This window comes from Podarcis liolepis (assembly GCF_965112155.1).
Source record: "Podarcis liolepis genome assembly, chromosome: 7".
In the NCBI taxonomy this organism is placed as follows: domain Eukaryota; kingdom Metazoa; phylum Chordata; class Lepidosauria; order Squamata; family Lacertidae; genus Podarcis; species Podarcis liolepis.
The window spans coordinates 22,094,291-22,118,908 of NC_139561.1; the positions used below are offsets into that span (position 1 = coordinate 22,094,291).

At 49.3% G+C, this 24,618-nt stretch overlaps 1 protein-coding gene across 2 annotated transcripts in view; it reads left to right on the plus strand.

Annotated features, from left to right (window-relative positions):
- The window catches only part of PUSL1 (pseudouridine synthase like 1), a 68,500-nt gene that overhangs the window by 20,118 nt on the left and 23,764 nt on the right, over positions 1-24,618 (plus strand). For both annotated transcript variants that reach the window (XM_083513279.1, XM_083513278.1), the window contains exons 4-6: positions 10,849-10,998; positions 12,119-12,292; positions 22,718-22,772. In XM_083513279.1, the coding sequence (XP_083369405.1) occupies positions 10,849-10,998; positions 12,119-12,292; positions 22,718-22,772 (379 nt within the window). The remainder of the gene's footprint in view (positions 1-10,848; positions 10,999-12,118; positions 12,293-22,717; positions 22,773-24,618) is intronic.

The window sequence follows — 24,618 nt, forward strand, 5'->3', positions numbered from 1 at the left end:
AAATCGCATGCTGGCGGCGCAGCGGCAGCAGGAGGCCCCATTAGCTAAATTGGTGCTTCAGGTTAAGAACAGTTTCAGGTTAAGAACAGACCTCCAGAACGAATTAAGTTCTTAACCCGAGGTACCACTGTAAATAAAAGCATCAGTAGAGACTGGTTGGCAGGAAGAAATGAAAGGGGATTTGAGAGCCTATATGGTACAATGGTTACAGCGCTAGACTAGGACCTGGAAGGCCAGGGTTCGAATTCTCACTCGGCTTGGAAAGTCATTGGGAGCGACTGCCTCTTGGCCGAACTGACCTCGCAGTAGGGTTGTTGAGCAGATAAAATGGGGAGGACAACTCTGTACACTACCTTGAGCTCGCTGGAGAAAAAGGCAGAATACAAATGCAATAAGTAAATAATTGCAAAGGCCTGGCAGGGTATCACAGTTTTTAGGAGGTGTCTAATACTGCCTTTCCCAACCTGTGGGTTGCGAAGTTGTAAGATACTGTCTCTTACAAAGCCTAAATAAATCAGTTGCAGGCTTTAGCAGTAACTCCTGAAATAATTGCTTGTAATTCTTAGCTGATAGGATCCATATACAGTGGTAAAAGGTAAAGGTAAAGGGACCCTGACCATTAGGTCCAGTTGCGGACAACTCTGGGGTTGCTGCGCTCATCTTGCTTTATTGGCCGAGGGAGCCTGCGAACAGCTTCCGGGTCATGTGGCCAGCATGACTAAGCCACTTCTGGCGATCCAGAGCAGCGCACGGAAATGCCGTTTACCTTCCCGCTGGAGCAGTACCTATTTATCTACTTGCACTTTGACGTGCTTTCGAACTGCTAGGTTGGCAGGAGCAGGGACTAAGCAATGGGTGGTCACCCCATCGCAGGGATTCGAACCGCCGACCTTCTGATCAACAAGTCCTAGGCTCTGTGGTTTAACCCACAGCGCCACCCACGTCCCACTATACAGTGGTACCTCGGGTTAAGTACTTAATTCGTTCCGGAGGTCCGTTCTTAACCTGAAACTGTTCTTAACCTGAAGCACCACTTTAGCTAATGGGGCCTCCTGCTGCTGCCGTGCTGCCGGAGCGCGATTTCTGTTCTCATCCTGAAGCAAAGTTCTTAACCCAAGGTACTATTTCTGGGTTAGTGGCGTCTGTAACCTGAAGCGTCTGTAACCCGAGGTACCACTGTACAGCATCTTACAACTTTTTGTTTCGTTGGCTTACCATCAATGGAGAGCCAGTGTGGAATTGTGGTTTAGAGTGTAGGGCCAGGACCTTGGAGAACAGGGTTCAAAGCTCTCAACTGGGCGGCGTTGGGCCAGTCACTGCCTCTCAGCCTAGCCTACCTCACAGGGCCGTTGTTGTGGGGATTAAATGAGAAAGGGGAGAACCACTTTTGCCACCTTGAGCTCCTTGGGAGAAAAAGAGGGATGAAAATGCAACAAACAATAAATCGATGGGTCACTTTGCCAACTGACTCCGAGCTTGTGGGCCACCATACCAAAAAGGCTGGGAACCACTTGGTCTAAAAGAAGGCAGGAATTGTTCCTGCCGAACCTCTGGTGGCAGGGAGTTCCATGGGGCAGGGCCCTAGCACACTAAAGGCTCAGTCCCTAGTAAAGGCTGACCATGCTGGATTTTTTAGATTGTAAGCCCCTCTGAGCAGAGACCTGCCCTCCTGCAAGCGGTAAAATGTCATGTGTGCTGATACGGTGCTGCGTAAAAAGTGGAAGCGAGAGTTCGCTGCCTCTGTTGTGGGGGGCATTGAGCTTTCGTCTGCCTTCCGGTGGCTTGAATTTTTTATTTTTGTTTTTTAAAAAAGAAAGAACGAAACAGAAGGCCGATTAGAGAGTCCAGTTGGCGCCTGGCCCCTGCTTTGCACAAAGAATAGCAAGTAGTTCTGATTGTCGACCCGTCCATCTTCCCTCTCCCCTCCCGCACCCCCAACTCTCTGGCTCCGGGTTTGCTTTTCCACCCTAATCCTTGTTTTGTTTAACACAACTTGGCTTAGATGCAGATGCATCACATTCAGGTTGATAGGGCTGATGTCAGTCTTTTTTTTTGTTTGTTTCGTTTTTACTCTCCAATTTTCCTCCAGGGTTTGGGGTGGGGGGGTGGGCACGGAATCTAACACCTCCTGTTCATGAGGTAACAGTGCAAATCTTTAAAATAGTGGTTCCCGAATTTTTCCAGGCTACCGTTCCCCACTTGGTTCCATAAACTCATCACCAGTGCTCTCTACCCTACCCTATAAAAAGGAATTATTCAGATTAGCGGTTTGCACAGCCCACTAAGGAAAATAATAACACAATAAAATTCACAACTGTAATCATTAATAATTGCATGTTTATTCAACATCCAGTTGAAACTAAAGTTCCCTAAAAGTTTAAAGTATTTTTTTTTAAAGGTTCCTGTCTGCTGAGGCTGCTTAGGCTCATAGAGGTGTGTACCCAACGGATTCTTACTCTGAGTAGACCCATTAAAATAAATGGACTTACCGTATTTTTTGCACCATAGGACGCACCGGACAATAGGACGCACTTTGTTTTAGAGGGGGGAGAAAAAGAAAAAAAAATTCTCCCCCTCTCTGCCCAGCGCCCCTTCAGTGAAGCGGCAGGAGGCGCTGCACAGAGAGGGGGAGAACTTTCCCCCTCTTGTTTTCCCGCTCTAAAACAAGGTGCCGTTTAAGGTGCGTTCAGGCAGCTACCTTGGAAGCCTGGAGAGCGAGAGGGGTCGGTGTGCACTGACCCCTCTCGCTCTCCAGGCTTCAGGTTCCTTTCGACCTGCTCTTTGGGGCTGGCGGGGGGAAGCCCACCACCAGCCCCAAAGAGCAGGTCAGGGAGCAGCGGAAAGGCGCAGCGGAGAGGCTCCTGCCATAGCCGCGCGTCACCTCTCCAGCCGGGAGAGGGTCGCGGGGCTATGGCTTCTTTAGCCCCCCGCGCGCTCTCCCGGCTGGAGAGGTGACGCGCGGCTATGGCAGGAGCCTCTAAAGCTGCGCGTCACCTCTCCAGCCGGGAGAGGGTCGCGGGGCTATGGCGTCTTTGCTCCATAGGACGCACACACATTTCCCCTTCATTTTTGAAGGGGAAAAAGTGCGTCCTATAGAGCGAAAAATACGGTAAGTTAGACCAGTGTTTCCCAACCGGTGTTCCGCGGCACACTAGTGTGCCGTGAGACACCGGCTGGTGTGCCGTGGGAGGGAGGCGGGCGAGTCGGGCGGCGAGACGCGGGGCGGCGGCGGCGAGCAGCGGCTGCCCAGCGCGGGGCTCTCGCCGTCTGCCTGTCTGGCTGCCTGCCTGACGCGCAAACCCCCGGCGCAGGCGCCCCGCTTGTTGACACGGGAGGGGAGGGGGGAGAGGAAACGCTGCTGGTGTCGCTGCTCCTCGGCGGCGGCTCCTCCTCTCAGCCCGCCCTGCCTATATTTGCACCAATCCCCGCCCACTAAAGCATTCGCGCCTCCCAATGGGAAGCCTTGCCGGGCGGCGGGTGCTGCTGCCTGAGAGTTCTGAAGCCACGCCCACTTTCCCAGAGACTGGCGGTTCTGAGGGATCCAGGGCAGGGCCGGCGCGCGCGCGCTTCTTGCTGCCCGGGCGCTTGCTCTAATCCCGCCTTCCCTGGGAGGGAGGGATGGCGGTGGCTGCGAGCGTCCGGGGTGGGGCGCGCGCTGGCTCTCCCTGGCGGCCCCTGTGCCTGGCGTTCTATCAGTGCGCCTCCTCTCTCTTTCCCCACCCATCCTCCACGTGCTGCGCTCTAACCCGGAGTTAGAAGCAAATTAGAACACGCCCCCCGTGTGTGGTGTGTTTTTTGTGCTGCTCCTCTTTTTTTAGGGCTTTTTGGCGGCTTTTGGGACGGCGTCGAGGGGTGGCCGCCTCAGCTGCCGCCGTCCCTCAGTCCCTCGCTCTGCTGCCTCCTCCCACCCCGGCAAGGGGAAGGGAAAAAACTTTCACTTTTGTGCGTCCCTCCCGGCGTGACGCTGCGCGCTGACGTCACGGGGCGGGGCTTTAATGGTGGTGTGCCGCGAGATTTTTTTCCGGTAAACAGGTGTGCCGTTGCCCAAAAACGTTTGGGAAACACTGAGTTAGACATCTCCATTCCTGTTAGTGGATCTAGGCCACACTCACACTATGCATTTATAGCACTACGGCACTATTTTGAACAGGCATGGCTTCCCCCAAAGAATCATGGGAGTTGTAGTTTGTTAAGGGAGTTGCTGGGAGATCCTCTCCCTCCCAGAACTACAGTTCCCAGAGTTCCCTGGGAAAAGAGGGGTTCTTAAACTGCTCTGGGATTTAACTGTAGCTCTGTGGGGGAAATAGCACTGCCAAGTGCTCAATCCTTTTGGGCTCCAGAGGCCCCGATACAATGTTCAGGCACTGTTTTTAGAAGAGGGCATCTGGAAGAGAGCCAGCATTAGGCCCCAACCCTGCTGTTACCTTCGCCACAGGTGCATCCCCAAGGTCGCAAGTGTTCACAGTGAGGGCTAGCAACTTATTCTACTTGAATTGGAAAGGATTGGGGAACCTTTCTTAGACCAATGGGCACATTCCCTTCAGTACGGCCCTCTAAGGACCACGTGCCACAGGTGGGCGGGGCCAGGGGAAAGTGGGCGGAGCAACAGGTGTAGATGCTACTCTTGCAGAGCTGGCTCCCTTTTCACAATCTCTGCCTTCCACCCAGGCAAGCAGGAGGCTAGACTGTGTTCAAGCACATCCCAATGAGGCCAATACATTCTGGAGGCAAAGCAGGGTCAGTGAGAGGGAGGGTGGCCTGGGGAGCATCCCAAGGGCCAGATGGAAAGTCATGGAGGGCCCTGGCCTCAGGTGCAGGAAAAACTTTCTCAGTCTACCATCTAAGACCTCTGAAGTTCCAGGCTCAACGCCGGGTGGAAGGCCATGTTTTCTTCCTCCTATTGTTCTCCTGGCTGCCTCTCTACCCCTCTGTCCCGCACGCAAATATTTCTCTTAACACCAGAAGACAGCTCAGCTGCTTTGCATTTGAGAGGAAAACCAGCCAAGAAGAGCCCAGCGACGGAGGCCTCTCCTCTCTCTAAATATTCCTGCACTGAGAAAACTACTTCTTCTGATGGCAGAAGAAGGAGACGTGGGTGGGGAGCCAGGCACTTTCAGAGCCCTTCTTGCCGACAGAGTTTGGAGAGGGAAACGGGATCCTAGGCTTGACTCTTCTCCCCAATTTTTACCTCTGAGTCGCCCCCTCCCACTTTTCTTTTCTTTTCTTTGCTTTCTGTTCTCCCACTGCAAAGCTGGCTGCAGTTTGACTATCCCCCCTCGAGGCCATTAAGGGTAAGAAACAAGGGTGGAGCAGCTATTTATTTCTTCAGCTTCTGTCCTACTCTTCTTCCCAGCGCGTCAAAATTAAAAACAATGCAATTCAAAAGAAAATTGGTCAAAGCAAAATTGTAATTTAAAAACCAGCTCGAAACATTTTAAATGCTGTCGACCATTGAAAGCTTGGAACAACGCAGTTTAAAGTGAAACGAATCAGAACGATGAAGGTCATTTAAAAACCGACTCAAACCATTTCAAAAGCTCTCGGAACATAGAACTGTACAGTCGGAAGGAACCGTGAGGGTCCTGCAATCCAGGAATCTTTTGCCCAACGTGGGGCTTGAACCCACAACCCTGAGATTAAGTCTCATGCTCTACCAACTGAGGTATCCAGCAGATACCATTTAACATTCAAGTTGCTAAGTTAAAGGTCCCTATGGCCAATATCAATAAGCTATCAGATGCCTGAACGAACAGGAATGCTTTTAAATTTCTCCTATAGCCAATTATTATTATGAATAATGATAATACATTTATATTCCACTTTTCCTCCAAGGAGCTCGAGGTGGCATGCACACTTCTGCCCGTTCCCACATTTTCCTCACAGAAACCCTATGAGGTGGTTTGGGTTAAGAGATGGCAGCTGGCCCAAGGCCACCCACTGAGCTTCCTGGCAGAGGAGAGGGGATGCACCTCACCCAGGGAAAGCCTTTCACAAAATGGGGAGCCACCACCGAGGAGGCCCTGTCATGGGTCGACACCAGCTAGCCAGCAGCCGGGGCAATAGCCGGGCTTCCCTTTCTGAGCATAAGGCCGAAGCTGGTGGATACATCGTTTAGGTATTTGGATCCCAAGCCCTTTGGGCTTTTTTATTCTAGTTCTAACCACTGGCAGCTAGGCCAAAAGGAGGGGTTGCAATCGGCGCCATTGAACTGCAAAAGGAGAGCCAGCCGAATGCAGGCAGGTACAGTCCTATCTAATCCTGCATCCTATTCTCATAGTGACCAGCCCAATGCTCCCATGCGAAGCCTGAAGCAGCAATCTGCCCACCTTTGATTCTCAGCATTTTACTTTGTCATACTGCCTCCAACTGTGGTGGCTAGTAGCCATTGATAGTTTTATCCTCTGTGAATTTGTCCACATTGCAGATATTAATATTGTGCAGTTTGAAGTGACTGGAATTGTAAGAACTGAGTCCTTTTGGAAGAAATCATTGTGCAGACCCCATAAAAATATTGTTCAAACTTTTACACAGCAAGAGTTCAGAGTGCTCTGTTTGCTTTTCTAAGGCTTCAGTGGAATCTCCCTGTATTGAAACTTTTTCACCAATACGCAGAGATTCTCATTTCATTGTCAATTAAACTTAACGGTCCAGGCCTCTTTTTAAAGCCATCCAAGTGGGAGGTCGCCGCTGTCTCTTGCAGGGGCGAGTTCCATAGCTGCAACTCACATGAAGAAGGATTGCAAAGCCTTGCAACCCCGACCATAAGCCAACCCCCTGTATTTTAAAGCCCTGATGTTCAGCTGATCATCATGGCTTCAAAGCGCAGCGCACAGCTCCCTGCAGTCCTTGTGGGCCAAAACTGGCCCCCTGCCCAGCATCATGGCGACATAATCAGGCGATGGGCAGCTGGGCAGCCCCGCCCACCTGTGAAAACTCAGTCCCTGAAGGTAAAATCCAATCCACACCCCCCCCCCATTTATACACTGTGATCTCATGGGGGGAAGAAGGTGAGTCATCCTCACTCCACCCTGAGTCTTTGGCACAGTGGAAACGTACCCACCTTTTTGGGGTGGGTGGGGGAGAGCCAATTTATGTAACATCTTAATGAAAACAAAAGACGATCTCCATCTGTGTGCTCCCCCCTGGCCAGCAGCAGTCTCTCTTAGGAGTAGGTGTGCTTGAGGCTTGCTATGTGCCCACGTTAATACGGATTCCATGACAACAGCTCGGAAGCGTCATGGAGAATAAATGTCAGGCAGATCCTCCCAATCCCTTTTAGCTCGGGGCTGTCAAAACAAGGCTCTAGGGAGTCCCAATGCTCCCCCCCCCCAGCTCCATAACAGGGCCACATTCTCTCTGGGCAACTTGCCAGGGGCCACGTGCTGAGGTGGGCGGGGTCAGAGGCCAAAGTAGGTGGGGCAATGGGTGCAAAGGTCAACTCTGCCTAGCAAGCTAGTCTCTGCCCAGCTGCACACACCCCTCAAGACGTTCCTCCAAGCTCAGTGTTGTCAACGCTGGCTGGCAGCGGTTCCCCAGGGTTTCAGGGGATCTTTCCAGCCCTGCCTAGGAGGTGCCTTTGGGGACTGAACCCAGGACCTTCTGGTGCAAAGGAGCTATGGCCTCCTCTCAAGATATAGAAACCCAGAAGGCAGCTGCCTTGCACCAAACCCCAGACCCTTGGCCCATCTGGGCTCAGTTTTGCATGTGTGGGTTCCACTGTCATCTGGGGAGCAAACATTCCACCAGGCTGCCTCAGTGGAAGAAATACAAAGCAGAAGGCTCATTCCATCAGGTTCGCCAGAACTCCAGCTCCATCTGGAACCTCCTTGCCCCTAAACTGTGCCATCTGGTTAGTTAACTGCTAGCACATTTGCAAAGCTAAGCAGGGTACAGTATGGTTTCAAATTGGATGGGGGACCACATGTTGAGATTCCTGCATTGCAGCAGGCTGGACTAGATGACCCTGTCGCTTTCCCCTTGGACGTCATGTCATGCTTTGTTTCGCATTTTGAGAATCCCAGCCTGCAAGTAGGGCACGTCTTGCTTTGATGGTATATAAGCTGCTTGGGGAGCCTTTCTGACTCAAGAGTCCAGCACAAATGCCCTAAACAAATAATAATTGTCAACATTGACTGGCGGCAGCTCTCCAGAATTTCAGAAAGGGGGCCTCTCCCAGCCCTACCCGGAGATGCTGCGGATCGACCCTCAAATTTTCTTCCTGCAAGGCAAATGCTCTCCCACCGAGCTACAGCCTTTCTCCCTGCCCATCCTGCAACAGGTCGGCAACACTGAGACTATGATCTCAATGTCCTCAGTGGGCCCTCGTCCCCTCCATCCCCGGTCGGCGTTAACTTGGTGCTTTATCTCCTCTAAAAGGATTTTACACGGCCAGTGATCCTGTTATTCCCCAGAAGCTAATCTGGCTGCCAGGGCTTAGCAGCCGCTGCTGCCTCTCCTCCTAATGGTCTGCCTCCCTGCTCTCTTCTGCCTTCGTTCTGTTTTGTGGCTGTGATCCATGTTCTCTGAGAGGCCTTCGTGGGAGCCATTTTGTTGTCATGGCAATTTGAGCCAAGGGGGACCAGTAATCTTATCCACCTGTTTGCTCTCAGCGGAAGCTTTTTTAAAATTTCTTTTTCTGGCATTTGCAAGGAGAGGAAAGGCTGGAACATCTGCCTGGATCCCTCTGCTTCGCCTGATCCGCTGGAAGCCTTCTTAGGCCACATTCACACCATGTACTTAAAGCACCGTGATGCCACTTTAAGCAGCCAAAAGCATGATGGGAGTTGTAGTTCATTAAGGGTGCTGAGAGTTGTTAGGAGGCCCCCATTCCCCTCACAGAGCTTCAGTTCCCAGACTGGCTTATCCATCAACCCCCCCTTCCAAGGGAACTCAGGGAACCAGCTGATACTCATGCGTAATATTTCATTTCCAGATGTTTGGAGGATACTTTGTTTCACAGCTGGAGGCAGCAATGCTTCTGAATACCAGTTGCTGGAAGCTGCAACAGGGGAGAGGGATCTAGTGCTCGATTCCTGCTGGTGGGCTTTCCACAGGGATCTGGTCGGCTACTGTGAGAACAGGATGCTGGACTCGATGGGTCGCTGACCTGATCCCTTAGGGTTCTTCTTAGGTTCTGAGCTAGCTGGACCAATGGCCCAGCTCTCAATCCAAGGCTCAGGAATCCTTTGCTCCTGCATTCCTAACCCCAGCATGGGATCCAAATGTCCACACTGTGGATGAACCCTGAGCAAATGCACACCTGGCTGGCCAGGAGCGTCTCATCCTGTCTGCGATGTTTTCAAATGGCTGGTAATCGCTTCACTGCAGCAGATGGAGAGAGAGAGAGAGAGAGAGAGAGAGAGAAGAAAACTAGGTCATTCTTCCTGCCCCCCCTTCCCTGCTGCTTCCAACACTTGACTCCGTCTAGGGCCGGGCTGCATCCTGAGATGCCGTGAGGAAGCCGCCAGGCTAGTGGCTGAAGAGGCCATCCCCCTACATCCAGGGCCAGCTGCATGTTGAGCCCTGTGGTGCCCTGCACTTAGAGAGCTAGCATGTCAGGGTAGGACAGGACTCATTCCCCCCTGGTGTTCCATTATGTGTGGGTTTGTGCAAGGAATTTCAGCATGCAGATGTGTGTCAGGCAGGGAACAGGTGAAGGTATGCCTTTGCAGGTGCTGATGGTCAGCTGACCGTTGACACCTGCAAAGTGCTGGGCCTTCCTAGGTGCCTGGAGAGCTGCCCTACACCAAGTCAGGCACATGGGCCCGCCTACCTCAGCACAGTGCGCACACTGACTGGCAGCAGCTCTCCAGCCTTTCAGGTAGGAGTGGTTTCCCCAGCCCTACATGGAGAAGCTGGGGGTTGGACCTGGGACCTTCGGCAGGCAGGCAGGCAGGCTGGGCAGGTACTCTATCACTGAGCAACTCCTCCCCACAAACATAGGAAGCTAACCTGTTAGGACGCTTGGCCCAGCTAGCTTAGTATTGTCTGCTCTGACTGGCAGTAGCTCTCCAGTGTTTCAGACTGGGGGTGCCTCTAGCTCTACCTGGAGATGCTGAGGATTGGACCTGAGGCCTTCTACATGCAAGGCAGATGCTCTACCCCTGAGCAATGGGTCTTCCCAGACTTCTAACCAATCACAGGGCCTGGTGCTCTTCGTGGGCTGGACAAATCTGAGGCAGTTAACAAGGCTCAGTTGCAGCCTTATGGCAAGAGGTTTGCAGACCCCATAATAATAATATTAATAATAATAATAAATTTTATTTATACCCTGCCCTCCCTGGGCCAGAGCCAGGCTCAAGGCGGCTAACACCAGTAAAATTGCAGTAAAAACATAATAGGGGGGGAAACCAATTTAAAATACAGGTTAAAATGCAATTTAAAATGCAGCCTCATTTTAAAAGTAGCCTATAGATCAAAACCATAAGGGGAGGGAAACATAAGGTTCAGACTGAGTCCAAACCAAAGGCCAGGCGGAACAGCTCTGTCTTGCAGGTCCTGTGGAAAGACGTCAAGTCCCGCAGGGCCCTAGTCTCTTGTGACAGAGTGTTCCACCAAGTCGGGGCCAGTACTGAAAAGGCCCTGGCCCTAGTTGAGACCAATCGAACAACCTTGCGACCTGGACCTCCAAAATGTTGTCATTTGTGGACCTTAAGGTCCTCCGTGGGGCATACCAGGAGAGGCAGTCCCGTAGGTACGTGGGTCCTAGGCTGCATAGGGCTTTAAAGGTCAAAACCTTCTAGAACATCTGCTCATGCAAACTGATCCTGGGAACCAGACCTTCGCTACTTAAATTGCACCCACTTCCCTATCTACATTTCGGAAAACGACCCTCCTTTCTCTCAACAGCATCCTGGGTGCTCGTCGTGTCCCCAGCACCTTCCACGCCCGCTTCTCGGCCCGGTCGAGGACGTACGTCTACCGGGTGGCGACCGGGTGCTGTCATCATTTGGAGCTGCCTGTCTTTGAGCGGAACCGCTGCTGGGCAACGTATCGAGGGTGAGTTTGTGACACTGAGGCATATGTAGGTCAGGGTAAAGGGTAAAGGGACCCCTGACCATTAAGTCTAGCCGTGGCCGACTCTGGGGTTGCGGCGCTCATCTCGCTTTACTGGCTGAGGGAGCCGGCGTACAGCTTCCAGGTCATGTGGCCATCATGACTAAGCCGCTTCTGGCGAACCAGAGCAGCGCACAGAAACGCCGTTTACCTTCCCGCCGGAGTGGTACCTATTTATCTACTTGCACTTTGACGTGCTTTCGAACTGCTAGGTTGGCAGGAGCAGGGACCGAGCAACGGGAGCTCACCCCGTTGCAGGGATTCGAACTGTCGACCTTCCAATCGGCAAGCCCTAGGCTCTGTGGTTTAACCCACAGCACCACCCGCGTCTCTGTAGGTCAGGGAGTTGGGTACATAAATGGCACTGGCTGCCTACTATTTATTGAGTTATTTATTTAAGGCTGATTTATATACTGCAGAATCATTAGAGGAACAGAGGAAGCTGCCTTATACAGAACCAGACCACTGGCCCATTTAGCTCAGTGCTGTCTACACTGGCTGGCAGCTGCTTTTTAGGATTTCTGGCAGAAGACTCTCCCAGCCCTGCCTGCAGATGCTGGCGATTGAACCTGGAGCATTCTGCTTGCAAGGCAGATGTGCAAACACTAAGCCAGTGCTTCTCAAACTTGGGTCCCCAGCTGTTGTTGGACTCCCAGCATCCCCAGCTAGCAGGACCGGTGGTCAGGGATGATGGGAGTTGTAGTCCAACAACAAATTTGAGATGTTCTTCGACCTGGGGCCCTCTCAATGTGTAGGACCACAACTCCCATCAGCCCCAGCCGAGTGATGGGAGTTGTGGTCCAACACAACCAGAGGACCCCCAGGCTGGCATAAGGCTGGCCTAGATCAGGGTTTGCCAAACTTGAGTTTCCAGCTGTTTCTTGACTACACTTCCCATCATCCCTGACCACCAGTCCTGCTAGCTAGGGGATGGTGGGAGTTGTAGTCCAAAAACAGCTGGAGGCTCACATTTGGGATACCGTGGCCTAGGATCTCGCCTTCTGTGAAGCAGCTCCCGATGTCCTTCCGCTGTTCTCAGAGTCTTTTCCCTGTCTCTCTTCAGCCATCTGAACCCGCTGGCCATGCAGGAGGCAGCGTCCTTCCTACTGGGCACCCATGACTTCAGCACCTTTCGCTCAGCCTCTGCAGAACTCCCCAAGCGAGACCCAGTTAAGAGCCTTTCGCGGGTGGAGGTCAGGCCTGTTCCTGGCTTTCTCTCGGAGCACAGCAAAGACAGGTAACATCATTGGGGGTGTTTTATGGTGGGAGGCCCGGTTCAGTGGACCCATTTAAAATAAAGTAATGGGTTGCATTCCGTGCTAGCCCTATTCAGAGTAGGTCCATTGAAATTAATGGATATGGCAGTTGGTTAGAGTGTGGTGCTGATAACCCCAAGGTGGCAGTTTCAATTCCTGTATGGGACAGCTACATATTCCTGCATTGCAGGGGGTTGGACTAGATGATCCTTGGGGTCCCTTCAGCTTTGATGATTGTATGACTAAGGTCCATTCATTTCAATGGGTCTTCTCTGAGTAGGTCTTCGATTGTGTGCGCACTATACATTTAAAGCCCATCTCATTAACAGCCCCCTAAAAAAGTTCCTGAGAACTGTAGTTTACTATTCCAAGTGCCAGTTTTCAGCACCCTTAACAAACTACAGTTCCCAGGATCCTTGGGTGTGCACATGCTTTAAATGTTTGGGGTGTGTGCAGCATTAGTTGGATATGACCCATTAATTCTATATTGTTCGCTTGCTTGTTTGCCGTTTTTGAACAATTTATTCCCGTTGTTTGCTAATCACTTTTGCAGGAGGAATGCAGGGCATAGGATCAAAGAAAGGCCCCTTGCCTCAAGTTAGACCCTCAATCCACCCAGTTCAATAGTGTCCTTGCCATGGCAGGGTTGCAGATGTACTGCTCTGGGTTGTTTCCAACTAAAACAGCCTTTCTCAACCTGTGGGTCCACAGATGTTGTTGAACTACAACTCCCATCACCCCTAGCTAGCAAGGCCAGAGCTCAGAGATGACGGGAGTTGTAGTCCAGCAACATCTGGGGACCCGCAGGTTGAGAACCACTGAACTACTCGAGGATAAACCCACTGAAATCAACCAACCCAAGTTAGTTGTGTCCATCAATTTTAAACATAGGCCTGTCAATTCCAATGCATAGCTCTCTCTGTTCTCCATTTTAGAAGCCTCTCTCACGCCTCCCACAGGAACCCAGCAAGGCTTATACAGAGTCAGACCCCTTGATCCATCTGTCTTGGTATTGTCAACACTGACTGGCAGCGGCTCCTCAAGGTTTCAGGCAGGGGACACCCCAGTCCTGAACCCGGGACCCTCTTCATGGAAGGAAGTCAATCCATCAGTGAGCTATGACATTCTCTTATGACATAATAATAATAATAATAATAATAATAATAATAATAATAATTTATACCCCACCCTCCCCAGCCAAGACTGGGCTCAGGCTGGCTAACACCAAGTATAAAAACAATTGATACAACTTAAATACAACTTAAAAACAAGATTAAACTACAACATTAAAATGCAGCCTCATTTCAATGGAAACTCAAATCAAAAACTTTTTGGGGGGATGAAAACGTCAAGTCTTCACCAACTATCCAGACTGGTCCTACGTGGGCCAGAAAAAAGCCAGGGAAGTCCCCAAATAGGAGTTCCATCACAGAAGGAGAAAGGAAAAAGGAAAGAGGGGGAGAGGATCAAGTTGATTCCAAGCCAAAGGCCAGGCGGAACAACTCTGTCTTACAGGCCCTGCGGAAAGAAATCAGATCCTGCAGGGCCCTGGTCTCGTGAGGCAGAGCGTTCCACCAGGCCGGAGCCAGTGTTGAAAAGGCCCTGGCTCTGGTTAAGGCTAATCTAACTTCCTTAGGCCTCGGGACCTCTAGGGTGTTATTTTTATGGACCTTAAGGTCCTCTGTGGGGCATACTGGGAGAGGCGGTCCCATAGCCATCAATAGCCCACTTCTCCATTGTCTACTGATGCAGGGCTGCAAATACTAACTGGCAGTGGATCTCCAGGGTTTCGGGTTGGAGACCTACCTGGAGATGCTGTGGATTGAACTCAGGGCCTTCTGCATGAAGGCAGCTGCTCTACTGCTGAGTTACGTGCAGCTGATTGCAGCCCTTGACCTGAGAGTCCAACAGATAGATAGATGCTCTAACCACTGAGCTATGACCCTTCTTGGAAGCCTTGGAATTCCCTTTCAGTCATCTTTGCTCCCCAGCTCCTGTCCCTCGACAGCGTACGTGGACAGAAACAGGTGGCCACAGACAGCCCATTATGTGCATCACAGTGCCGAAGCTCAGGATCATGGCCTCGATGCTCCTCTTGATGGGACGTTGCCAATCCCCTCTCCAGAGTTGCTTAGCAACCCCCCTGCTCGAGAGAAAAGGCCTGTTTCCAACAGATGCCCTTAAGACGCCGGGTTCGGAAGCCGCAATCCATTGTTCGAAGGGGAAGCGAGAAAGCCGGGGGGGGGGGAGAATAGGAGGATTATTTGAAACTGGAAGGACACGGAGTAATTCTACTTGGAAGCACATTGTTGGAAAGAGAAAGGAGAGAGGGGGGAAAAAATAAGGAAAACGAACTTGGATTACTATAATGCAGGAGCCTTTTTTCTTGCCGTGTCGAAGGATAAGTGCGTTCCCAAGGTTATCCCGCATTGTCTGCCCTGCTTTCAGAAGCGGAGGTCTTTCAAGGAGTTGTGTGGACGTGTCTGTTTTATTTGGCAAAGAAGGAGCCAGAGGAAGCAGCTGTCAAGGCAGAGAGCCTGGGAAGAGGAGTGGGGAATTGAGGGGCAGGGAGCTGTCTGTGGTGCTGAAGTGCCACCCTGCCTGCCAGCAGCCCCTGCTGAAACCTGCCTCTTAGATTCAGAGATTTAACGAAACGTTGCACACATTTCTTCACCACGTCCTTCAGGACTAGAAGCTTGTCTCTACAATTAGAACCACGTGGAACCCATACTTTCAAAAATCTTGATATCTCTGCGGTAGTCTTTGTTACGCAGATGGTGCCACCATACCCTTTAACATGCCCCAGAGCAAAACCGGTGTGGTGCGAGCAATTTTTATATTTTGAAAGTGTGGCCCAGAGGAAAAGAGATTGAGAACCCACTAAGCTAAGTGAATTGTGCCCATTAATTTCAGCGGGTCTGCTTTGCGTAGGACAACCCTTCGTAACAGATTGTCTTTCTCTCCACACACCCCCCAGCTTATCCCATAATGCCCAATAAAGGCAGATTAATTCTTGTTCAGAATAAACAAAGAAAATTGAGCGTTAAGGGTGCCAACCGTTTGAACAGGATGCTGGAGGCGGGTGGGGAGGAGAGTGAGGAATCTTGCATTTTCAAAAAGAGAAAACCAACACGATTCCTATTGTTTCTCTTTCCTGGGCCCGCTGGGCCCTGCCAGGTTGTGGGAGAAAGACCAGCTGTCTCGGAGCAAAGTCTCCATGTGATCCGAAAACGGATTGAATAATAGTCATGGAATTGCGGGTGGGTGTTTACAGGCTATCTTGTGCAACCCAGGAATTTCAGAGCGAGGGCTTCGCACACAGGTGGAAGACCCTCCATGGAGGGAGGGACGCTATCCAAGGTCATTGTTTCCATTATCCATTGGCATTACAGCAGGTGCCACGTAACACCCGTTCCACATTTGTAAGGGTTCTGTGACCGTTTAATGTGGCATCGCTTACACTTTGGAACTGCCTGCCTCATGATATCGGGCAGCCACCTTCACTGCACTCTTTTTGGCGCCTGCTAAAATTCTAGTTTAGACAAACCTACCCAGGTCATAGCTGTCAACTTTTCCCTCTTCTTGCGAGGAATCCTATTCGGAATAAGGGAATTTCCCTTAAAAAAGGGAAAAGTTGACAGCTATCACCCAGGTGCTTAGAAAGTTGATGTGGATTTTAACCCATTCAAAGTATTTTAACATTTGGAATCTTTTAAACTATTGTAATTTTTTTCTTGATTTTCTTGGAGGGCGGTTGTACATCGCTTTGAGGTTTTGGGGTTGTTTTTAGCAGTCAAACTATGTATAGATTTTGTTAAATAATAAAATAATTGTTATCAGTAAACAGCACTTACTACCAACTTTCAGCTGATTCAGGGCAGAAAGGAACGGATATTTTAAAGGAGCGTGTGGTTTGTCTCACCTCGAAAAAAGGATATTGTAGGGCTGGAAAAGTTTCAGGATTAAGCAACCAATCTTTTGGTTTCCTCTTTTTCTTGTAAAGTGCTTTGAGGTTGTTGGTTTCTTACAATCTTAAGTGGTGTTGCAGCATTTGGGACTTTTTACTTCAGGGAAAGGGGGAGTAAGGGGCAAGTAGTAGTAGAAGTGTTTGAAATATTTATGGCATGGGAAAAGTGGATGAGGAAACTTATTTTCTCCCTCTCTCTTAACACTCGGAACTCATGAGCATCCAGTGAAACTGATGGCTGGAAGATTCAGGAGAGATAAAAAAGGATTTCTTCACGCATAGTGGAACTGTGGAACTCACTCCCGCAGCAGGCAGTGGATGGGACAAATTCATGGAGGATGGGACAAATTGTGGCTATTAGCCATGATGGCTATGCTCTGCCTCCACAGCTGGAAGCAGAAATGCTCCTGAATGCCAGTGTCTGGGAATCGCAAATTGGACAGTGCTGTTGTTTGCACTCAGGTCCTGCTTTCAGGCTTCCCTGATGAACATCTTGTTTGTTGCTGTGAAGACCAGATCCTTTGGCCCAATCCAACAGGGATTTTCTGATGTTCTTGTTCATTGTTCTCTCACTGGATATATTTAAAGGGGGATTATTATTATTATTATTATTATTATTATTATTATTATTATTATTATTTTAAAAACTGATTATTCATTCTTTTTGGAAACCGCTTTGAGGTTTTAGTTTTAGGGTTTTTTTAAACTACAGTGGACGCTCGGGTTGCAAACATGATCCATGCAGGATGCACGTTTGCAACCCGCGCCTGTGCACACACAGGGTGCGATTTAGTGCTTCTGTGCATGCGCAAAGTGCAATTTAGTGCTTTTGCGCGAGCGCCGAAACCCAGAAGTAACCCATTCTAGTACTTTGGTGTTTTGGCAGTCCATAACCCAAAAAAATGCAACCTGAAGCGTCTGTAACCCAAGATATGACTGTAAGTGGCATATAAATTTTCTGAAATACAATAAATAAATTATATTTTCCTTGTGTTGGCATGGGTAGATTTGACCAGGGTGCTGGCATCATGAAACAACATGAAGCAACATGAAAAAGTAACAATTAGTGGAATGCCCCCTCCCCAAATGTTGCCTGTGAATGGAATGATGAATTCAGGGCAGGGGGAGGATTTGGTCTCCACCATATTTCCCCCCTCCCCATGGCACTGCTGGAAGTGGTACAGTCCAGGCGAAGCTTTACCACCTGGCTGTGCTGCCTGCCCGGTTTCCCTGACTGCTAGAAACCCTCTGAGCTTTAAACGCTGTCAGATTTGCTGACTTTTCTGTTAGCCCACCCTAGACTGCTGAGCGAGGAAATCACATTCTTTTAAAAACCCATCTGAAAGAGCCCAGTGAGAGAGAGAGAGGATGGATAGCTGCCTCCCTCATGAAATCACATGCTAGGTGATTACAGACCTATTATCCCACCCTCTCCCTTGTCAGCACTATTTATTTTTGGCTGAATTGTTAGAAGCGGGAGGCCTGGAAAACAACATGCCATGAATCCTGCAAGTCGGCATAAAACGTAAACCTTTTGACTTCCATGGTGGTGGTGTTTCCGTTTTTGTTTTAAGTTCCTAGTCCTCAAGATTCTTCTGGCAAACCCTCCCCACAAATAAACACAGTGGATTATTATTAGTAATAGTAGTGAAAATGTAACGCATCCTTAAAGATTGTTCCGCAAATAAGCAGGTGGTGGTTTTTTTTGTTATTTGTCCTCAAGGGTTGTTCTGGCAACCCCGCCACACAAATAAGCAAGTGGTAGCTTAAAAAGAAATAATAATAAGATTAGTAGTCCTCAAGGCTGGTTCTGCCAAGCCCTCCATGTGGATGAAGCAGGCAGTACCCGCTTCTAGCCCCTCAATCCAAAGTTGGCCTTAGGTTGGGAGTAAACTTGGCCAAGCTTGCCCTACAGCCTTTTTGGGGGACGGTGAACAAAATACAAGAGCTAATGGTGACAGCCTGTTGTCTTTGTCCATGGAGTTTTCTTGCCGGTTCCTGCTCCAGGTGGATCACGTTTGGTCAAAACTTTCCACTATGACCTGTCCATCTTGGGTGGCCCTGCACGGCATAGCTCATAGCTTCTCTGAGTTATTCAAGCCCCTTCGCCACAGCAAGGCAGTGATCCATGAGGCAGTGAGAGATTTTACTTTCTTGGGCTCCATGATCACTGCAGATGGTGACAGCAGCCACAAAATTAAAAAACGCCTGCTTCTTGGGAGAAAAGCAATGACAAACCCTAGACAGCATCTTAAAAAGCAGAGACATCACTTTGCCAACAAAGGTCCGTATAGTTAAAGCTATGGTTTTCCCAGTAGTGATGTATGGAAGTGAGAGCTGGACCATCAAGAAGGCTGGTCGCTGAAGAATTGATGCTTTTGAATTATGGTGCTGGAGGAGACTCTTGAGAGTCCCATGGACTGCAAGAAGACCAAACCTCTCCATTCTGAAGGAAATCAGCCCTGAGTGCTCACTGGAAGGACAGATCCTGAAGCTGAGGCTCCAATACTTTGGCCACCTCATGAGAAGAGAAGACTCCCTGGAAAAGACCCTGATGTTGGGAAAGATGGAGGGCACAAGGAGAAGGGGACAACAGAGGACGAGATGGTTGGACAGGGTTCTCCAAGCGACCAACATGAGTTTGACCAAACTTTGGGAGGCAGTGGAAGACAGGAGTGCCTGGCGTGCTCTGGCCCATGGGGTCACGAAGAGTCAGACACGACTAAACAACTAAACAACAACAAACGATGACAGCGGCCTTTAATACACCTTGCCAATTTACAGCCTGCCCCAATTCGCCCTGTGAAAAAAACGAAGACCCCGATTGGCAGATTAATCCCAAGCACTGAGGCCGAAGATAGATTTGGGGTACTCTTTGCCGGCTCACAGATTTGGACCCATCGTTTCCCTCCCAGCTTTTAAGAAGGATTTTAAGTGGAACCATAATCCTTTCTCCTCGCAAGCGGGGAGGCGGGAGAGAGCAGCCTATTGATCGCGCTTTGTTGCGCCTGCTTCCCATTAAGGCTGAATTGCTTATATTTTCGGTCACTGAGAGATTTAGGCAGAGGCCTCGGGCTCTTCATGAGTCACTAAAAGCAGGCCGGAGCCCTTAATCTGGGCCGCTGTCCTCTGTTCTCGCACGCAAGCAGACTCCAGGGCCTTGACCCCGGCTCCCAATTCCCTCCCCTCCAAAAAAAGAAGAGCCTGTCAGTATTTGTAAAGTAATTTCATTGGGAATGTATTTCACAAGGAATAGATGGTATTGGGGAAAGGAGGTGGCAGTTGGAAATTGGCAGTTGGCTGGTTATTCAGTTACTTCTATCTTGACTGTGAAACTGAGAGGTGTGGGGACTTCATGCAGGCGCCGTCTGGAGGAGTTTGTGAATAATATTTGTTGTTCAAGTGTTGCCAGCCTGACAAGTTTAAAGATTTATATTTAACTATTCGTGTAAGACACACACACAAAGAGAGAGAGACCGTATTTTTCTGTGTATAAGACACCCCCTATTTTGGGAGACTCAAATTCTTAAATTTGAGTTTGCACTGTGCGCTACCCATGTATAAGACAGCCCCCATTTTTTAGCATAATTTTTAAAGGAAAAAACCTAGTCTTATACACCGAAAAGTACAGTACAGTGGTACCTCGGGTTACATATGCTTCAGGTTACAGACTCTGCTAACCCAGAAATAGTACCTCGGGTTAAGAACTTTGCTTCAGGATGAGCACAGAAATCGTGCTCCGGCGGCAGCGGGAGGCCCCATTAGCAAAAGTGGTGCTTTGGGTTAAGAACAGTTTCAGGTTAAGAACGGACCTCTGGAAGGAATTAAGTTCTTAACCCAAGGTACCATTGTATATAGGGACATGGGTGGCACTGTGGGCTATCCCACAGAGCCTAGGGCTTGCCGATCAGAAGGTTGGCGGTTCGAATCCCTGCGACGGGGTGAGCTCCCGTTGCTTGGTCCCTGCTCCTGCCAACCAGCAGTTCAAAAGCACATCAAAGTGCAAGTAGATAAATAGGTACCGCTCCGGCGGGAAGATAAACGGCGTTTCCGTGCGCTGCTCTGCTTCGCCAGAAGCGGTTAGTCATGCTGGCCACATGACCTGGAAGCTGTACGCCAGCTCCCATGGCCAATAAAGCGAGAAGAGCGCCGCAACCCCATAGTCGGCCATGACTGTACCTAATGGTCAGGGGTCCCTTTACCTTTACCTTTTACCATTGTATATATTATCACAAATTGCTAATGGAGCCTGGCCGCTGGGTCAGGCCAACAGCCCGTCAAGCCCAGCATCCTGTCCTCACAGTGAGCAGGCAGATGTTTCTGGAAAACCTGCAAAAGGTGGACCTGAGCATAACGAACACTCTTACAGGCAAAAGGCGGTGGTGCCCATTGGAACTGGTGCAGAGGAAGGCAGGGAGCCCAACAGTAGGTGGCGCCAGAGCCAATGTTTGGTTCAGCCAACTCGGGTATGTCCCCATCCTCCTCCCTGCTGAGTTCTGCAAGGACAGCACCTGAAACTTAAGGGAGGTGAAAGCGGACGGGTTGTAAGAAATCAGGCAGGTGGTGGCTGGCTGAGTCCAGATTGCGCTTGGTGGGGCAATGCCCCCTTCACCCTGATGGACCAACCTCTACTTACAAAGATCCAGTGAGTTCTTTTTCTGCCGTAAGAGGGACCCAGATTTTCATTTTCATTTTTTTTGCCAGAGGAGATTATACAAACGCTGCACTAAAAAAATTGAGAACGTTCAAGTATTTCATCTGACTTGCAGTTTTTTGTTTTTAAAGCAAAGCGCCCCGGTTCATGTTTCCTGGACTTAACATGCTGGTCAGAAAGCAGTTACTTTTTAACATATGCACGTCTATGAGTTCTGCCATTACCTTCTCAGACAATATGTCAAAATGCTTGCTAAATCGGAAGTCTTGGTGTTTTTTAAATGGTAGAACGTGTGCGGAAATGTTTTTTGAAAAAGGCATACAAAAATAGTGTGAATATTAACTTCAAAAAAACAACAACACCCTTATACACAGAAATGAGATGGATCCAACCTGGATTTTAGTTATTGTCCACTTGGACAAGTTATATACTGCTTATATGTTATATTTGTATTATTTATTTCATAAGATTTATAAATTGCTTGAAAGATTGAAAAACAAAGCCTCAAAGGGATTTACAAAAAGGATCAAATGATAATATTACCAATAGGAAAAATTAACAACAATAATTTCAGACTTTTGAAAATCTAAATTGATAATATAGTAGAAACAGATGAAAGTTCATAACAACAATTGGGCAGGCTTGTCTAAACAGAAATGTTTTTAGCAGGTGTTGAAGAAGATACCGCAAAGGCGCCTGCCTGATATTAATAAGCAGGGAGTTCCAAAGTTATATTTAAACACTTCTCTAAATGGTTTGTGACCTGGGTGAAAACATCTTAATCTTTCAAAACAAAACAAAAAACCAAGAGGACTGCCAAATTCTGTAAGACAGAATTACCAACTACATTGAACATCTTTAGCATCAAAACAAACATTACCCATAATAATCAGCTACGAAAAAATACACAAGGAATTCCGTATTGCGAGACCTAGTGAACAGCTAGTCCAAATATCCTCTAATGCAGCAAGAAATAAATTGTTACATATGAAAATCAACTAAAAAGTATCAACTCCACATATGAAAGTGGCACGCAGTAGAAATCGACAGATCCATCCACTCCTACTTAAAATATGCTGCTGAAGTGGCTTCTGAGCTGCTTGGTTTATTAGAAGCTTGCCCTGCGTACATCGGATTGCCCCCAGCATGAAGGCAGTGGCTGTACCCCTGTCGCTTGTGCCCAGGTGGTCAGAGGCATACTCCCTCTGTCCCTGGAGGTTCCATTCCTGACCCTCACTGCTAAGGTGAAGGGTGCTGCTGGGTCTGCTGGGCATCAAAATGCTCTTGACTCTTCATCAGGGCCGGCGAGATGGTGGAGAAGCAGCCCCGCGAAACAGCTGGTCCGCTGCCACCAATCTGGCCTGACAACATGGGTGGGGATGCTTCAGCCCACAGTCCGAATCCGGCTTTAGCACACCCACCTGCCCCACATGCATGCTTACGGTGAGCTTCTTTGTTGGAGCAAGGTGCGCCCTCAGTGCTAGTCAGCTGATAGGCAGCGAGAGCATGCCTTGTTCTAGCAAAGCAACAGTTGGGAAACTCATTTTTGAAACTGATTTTGACTTTTTCCCCACTGGGTGCAGAAGGATGCACTCCTCCTGCCTGTCAGCTGATGGGCCCACATCATTCTTCAGGAGGTCTTGGGAACATCCAGAGTGACAGCAAAAATCCATCCTGCAGAAGCGAGCTCCAGAGTTGAACAGTGCACAGTGTTGAAAAAGTGCTTCCTTCTGTCCATCCTGATTGTGTTATCTCTAACATTTTCCCCCCTTTGCTTTTTTCCAGCCATCTGAGGTTTTGGGAGATGGAGTTTACGGCCCCCTCTTTTCTCTACAAACAGGTACTGTGAAAGCTAACTCCCCACAAAAGTTACAGATAGGTAGCCGTGTTGGTCTGCCATAGTCAAAATAAAAAAATTCCTTCCAGTAGCACCTTAAAGACCAACTAAGTTACACACAAAAGCCAGCTTTAAACTGGCCTGAACCCAGTTTTTACACTCCCTTTTTATCTTCAGCGTTTGGTATCTTTGGGTCCTGCTCTGAACACCTTCTCCATATTGTGACCTGGTAGTTTGCACATGAAGCAGGCTTCATCAGATGGTCTCTCTGTGTGGTGGCACAGCAGATCCTGCTCTGGGGAGTCAGTTGTGCTATGGGATCTTTGGATACGACTCTATGAACTGTAGAATGTTGTTGAGCTGGTGATCCTGATTTGGGAATCAAAGACACGAAGGTGATAACTCACTCCCTTTGCTGCTTCCCTGTAAACTGCCTCTGAACCTGGAAGTTCTACATAGCCATTGTGACCAGTACTGCTAGACTGATTCCTCACTGTGAATTGGTTTAATCCCCGTATCCGGTGGCTGCCACCACTGGGTCATCTAGCTCAGTCTCATTTGTGCCAACTTGGGGAAAGGCTGTGGCTCAGTGGCAGAGCATCTGCTTTGCATGCAGAAGGTCCCGGGTTCAATCCCCAGCAGCATCTCCAGGTAAGGCTAGGAGAGACTCCCTGCCTTGAAAACCGTGGGGAACTGCTGCCAGTCAGTGTGGACAGTACTGAGCTAGATGGAGCAACGCTCCAACATGGTGTAAGACAGCCTCCTTTGCTCCATTTTAATTCAGGCCTTCATTTGGAATATAAAGGACTAGAATAGTACTTTATATTTAGGAGAAAGAATGCAGCAGAGATTCCAAGTTCACTTTTCTACGGGTGTGTGTGTGTGTGTGTGTGTGTTAGGACTTGGAATGTGTTGTTGTAAGGTAAAGGGACCCCTGACCATTAGGTCCAGTCATGGCCGACTCTGGGGTTGCGGCACTCATCTCGCTTTATTGGCCGAGGGAGCCGGCATGCAGCTTCCGGGTCATGTGGCCAGCATGACTAAGCCACTTCTGGCGAACCAGAGCAGCGCATGGAAACACCGTTTACCTTCCCGCCGGAGTGGTACCTATTTATCTACTTGCACTTTGATGTGCTTTCGAACTGCTAGGTGGGCAGGAGCAGGGACCGAGCAACGGGAGCTCAACCCGTCGCAGGGATTTGAACCACCGACCTTCTGATTGGCAAGTCCTAGGCTCTGTGGTTTAACCCACAGCGCCACCCGCATCCCAACAACACCTGTGTTGTTGTAGGACTCCCTAATCTTGGATTAAAGAAGGGGCCGGCGGTCTTTTGGGGGCCAATGTTTAAAGTTTTGAGAGGGTGCTGTGAGTGCCTGTCGCAAAATAGCTGCCATATCAGGGCTGTTGGACATAACACAAACCATCAGCTTTTCCCTTTTGCAGCCTGGTAGTTTCCATGTTGAGCACATTTCATGAAAGAGTCCTTGCATGGTGACAGTTGGTAGCTTCCCCTGCTTTCTTACCCCAGAATAGGCAGTTCCTTAGATCAATGGCATTTGCTGTAGAAAGTTTGGGAGCTTGAAGTTGAGATGGGCATGTCTCTAGTACTCCCATCAGTTCTGCAGACAGATCCCACTGCTGCCCCAACTCAAAAAAATGTTTACTGTACCTCTTGATTGTTTCCCATGATTTGTAGGACACTAGCCTCCCTTTTTGCACTTACACGAATTTTGCACTTACACTTAGGACGAATAATACAGTGGGGTAATTTTTATCGCTGATGCGGGTGGCAGAGTCCAGCTTGCCTTGGGCACAGGGTTCAAATTGCAGGGCCTAGGTGCAAAATTT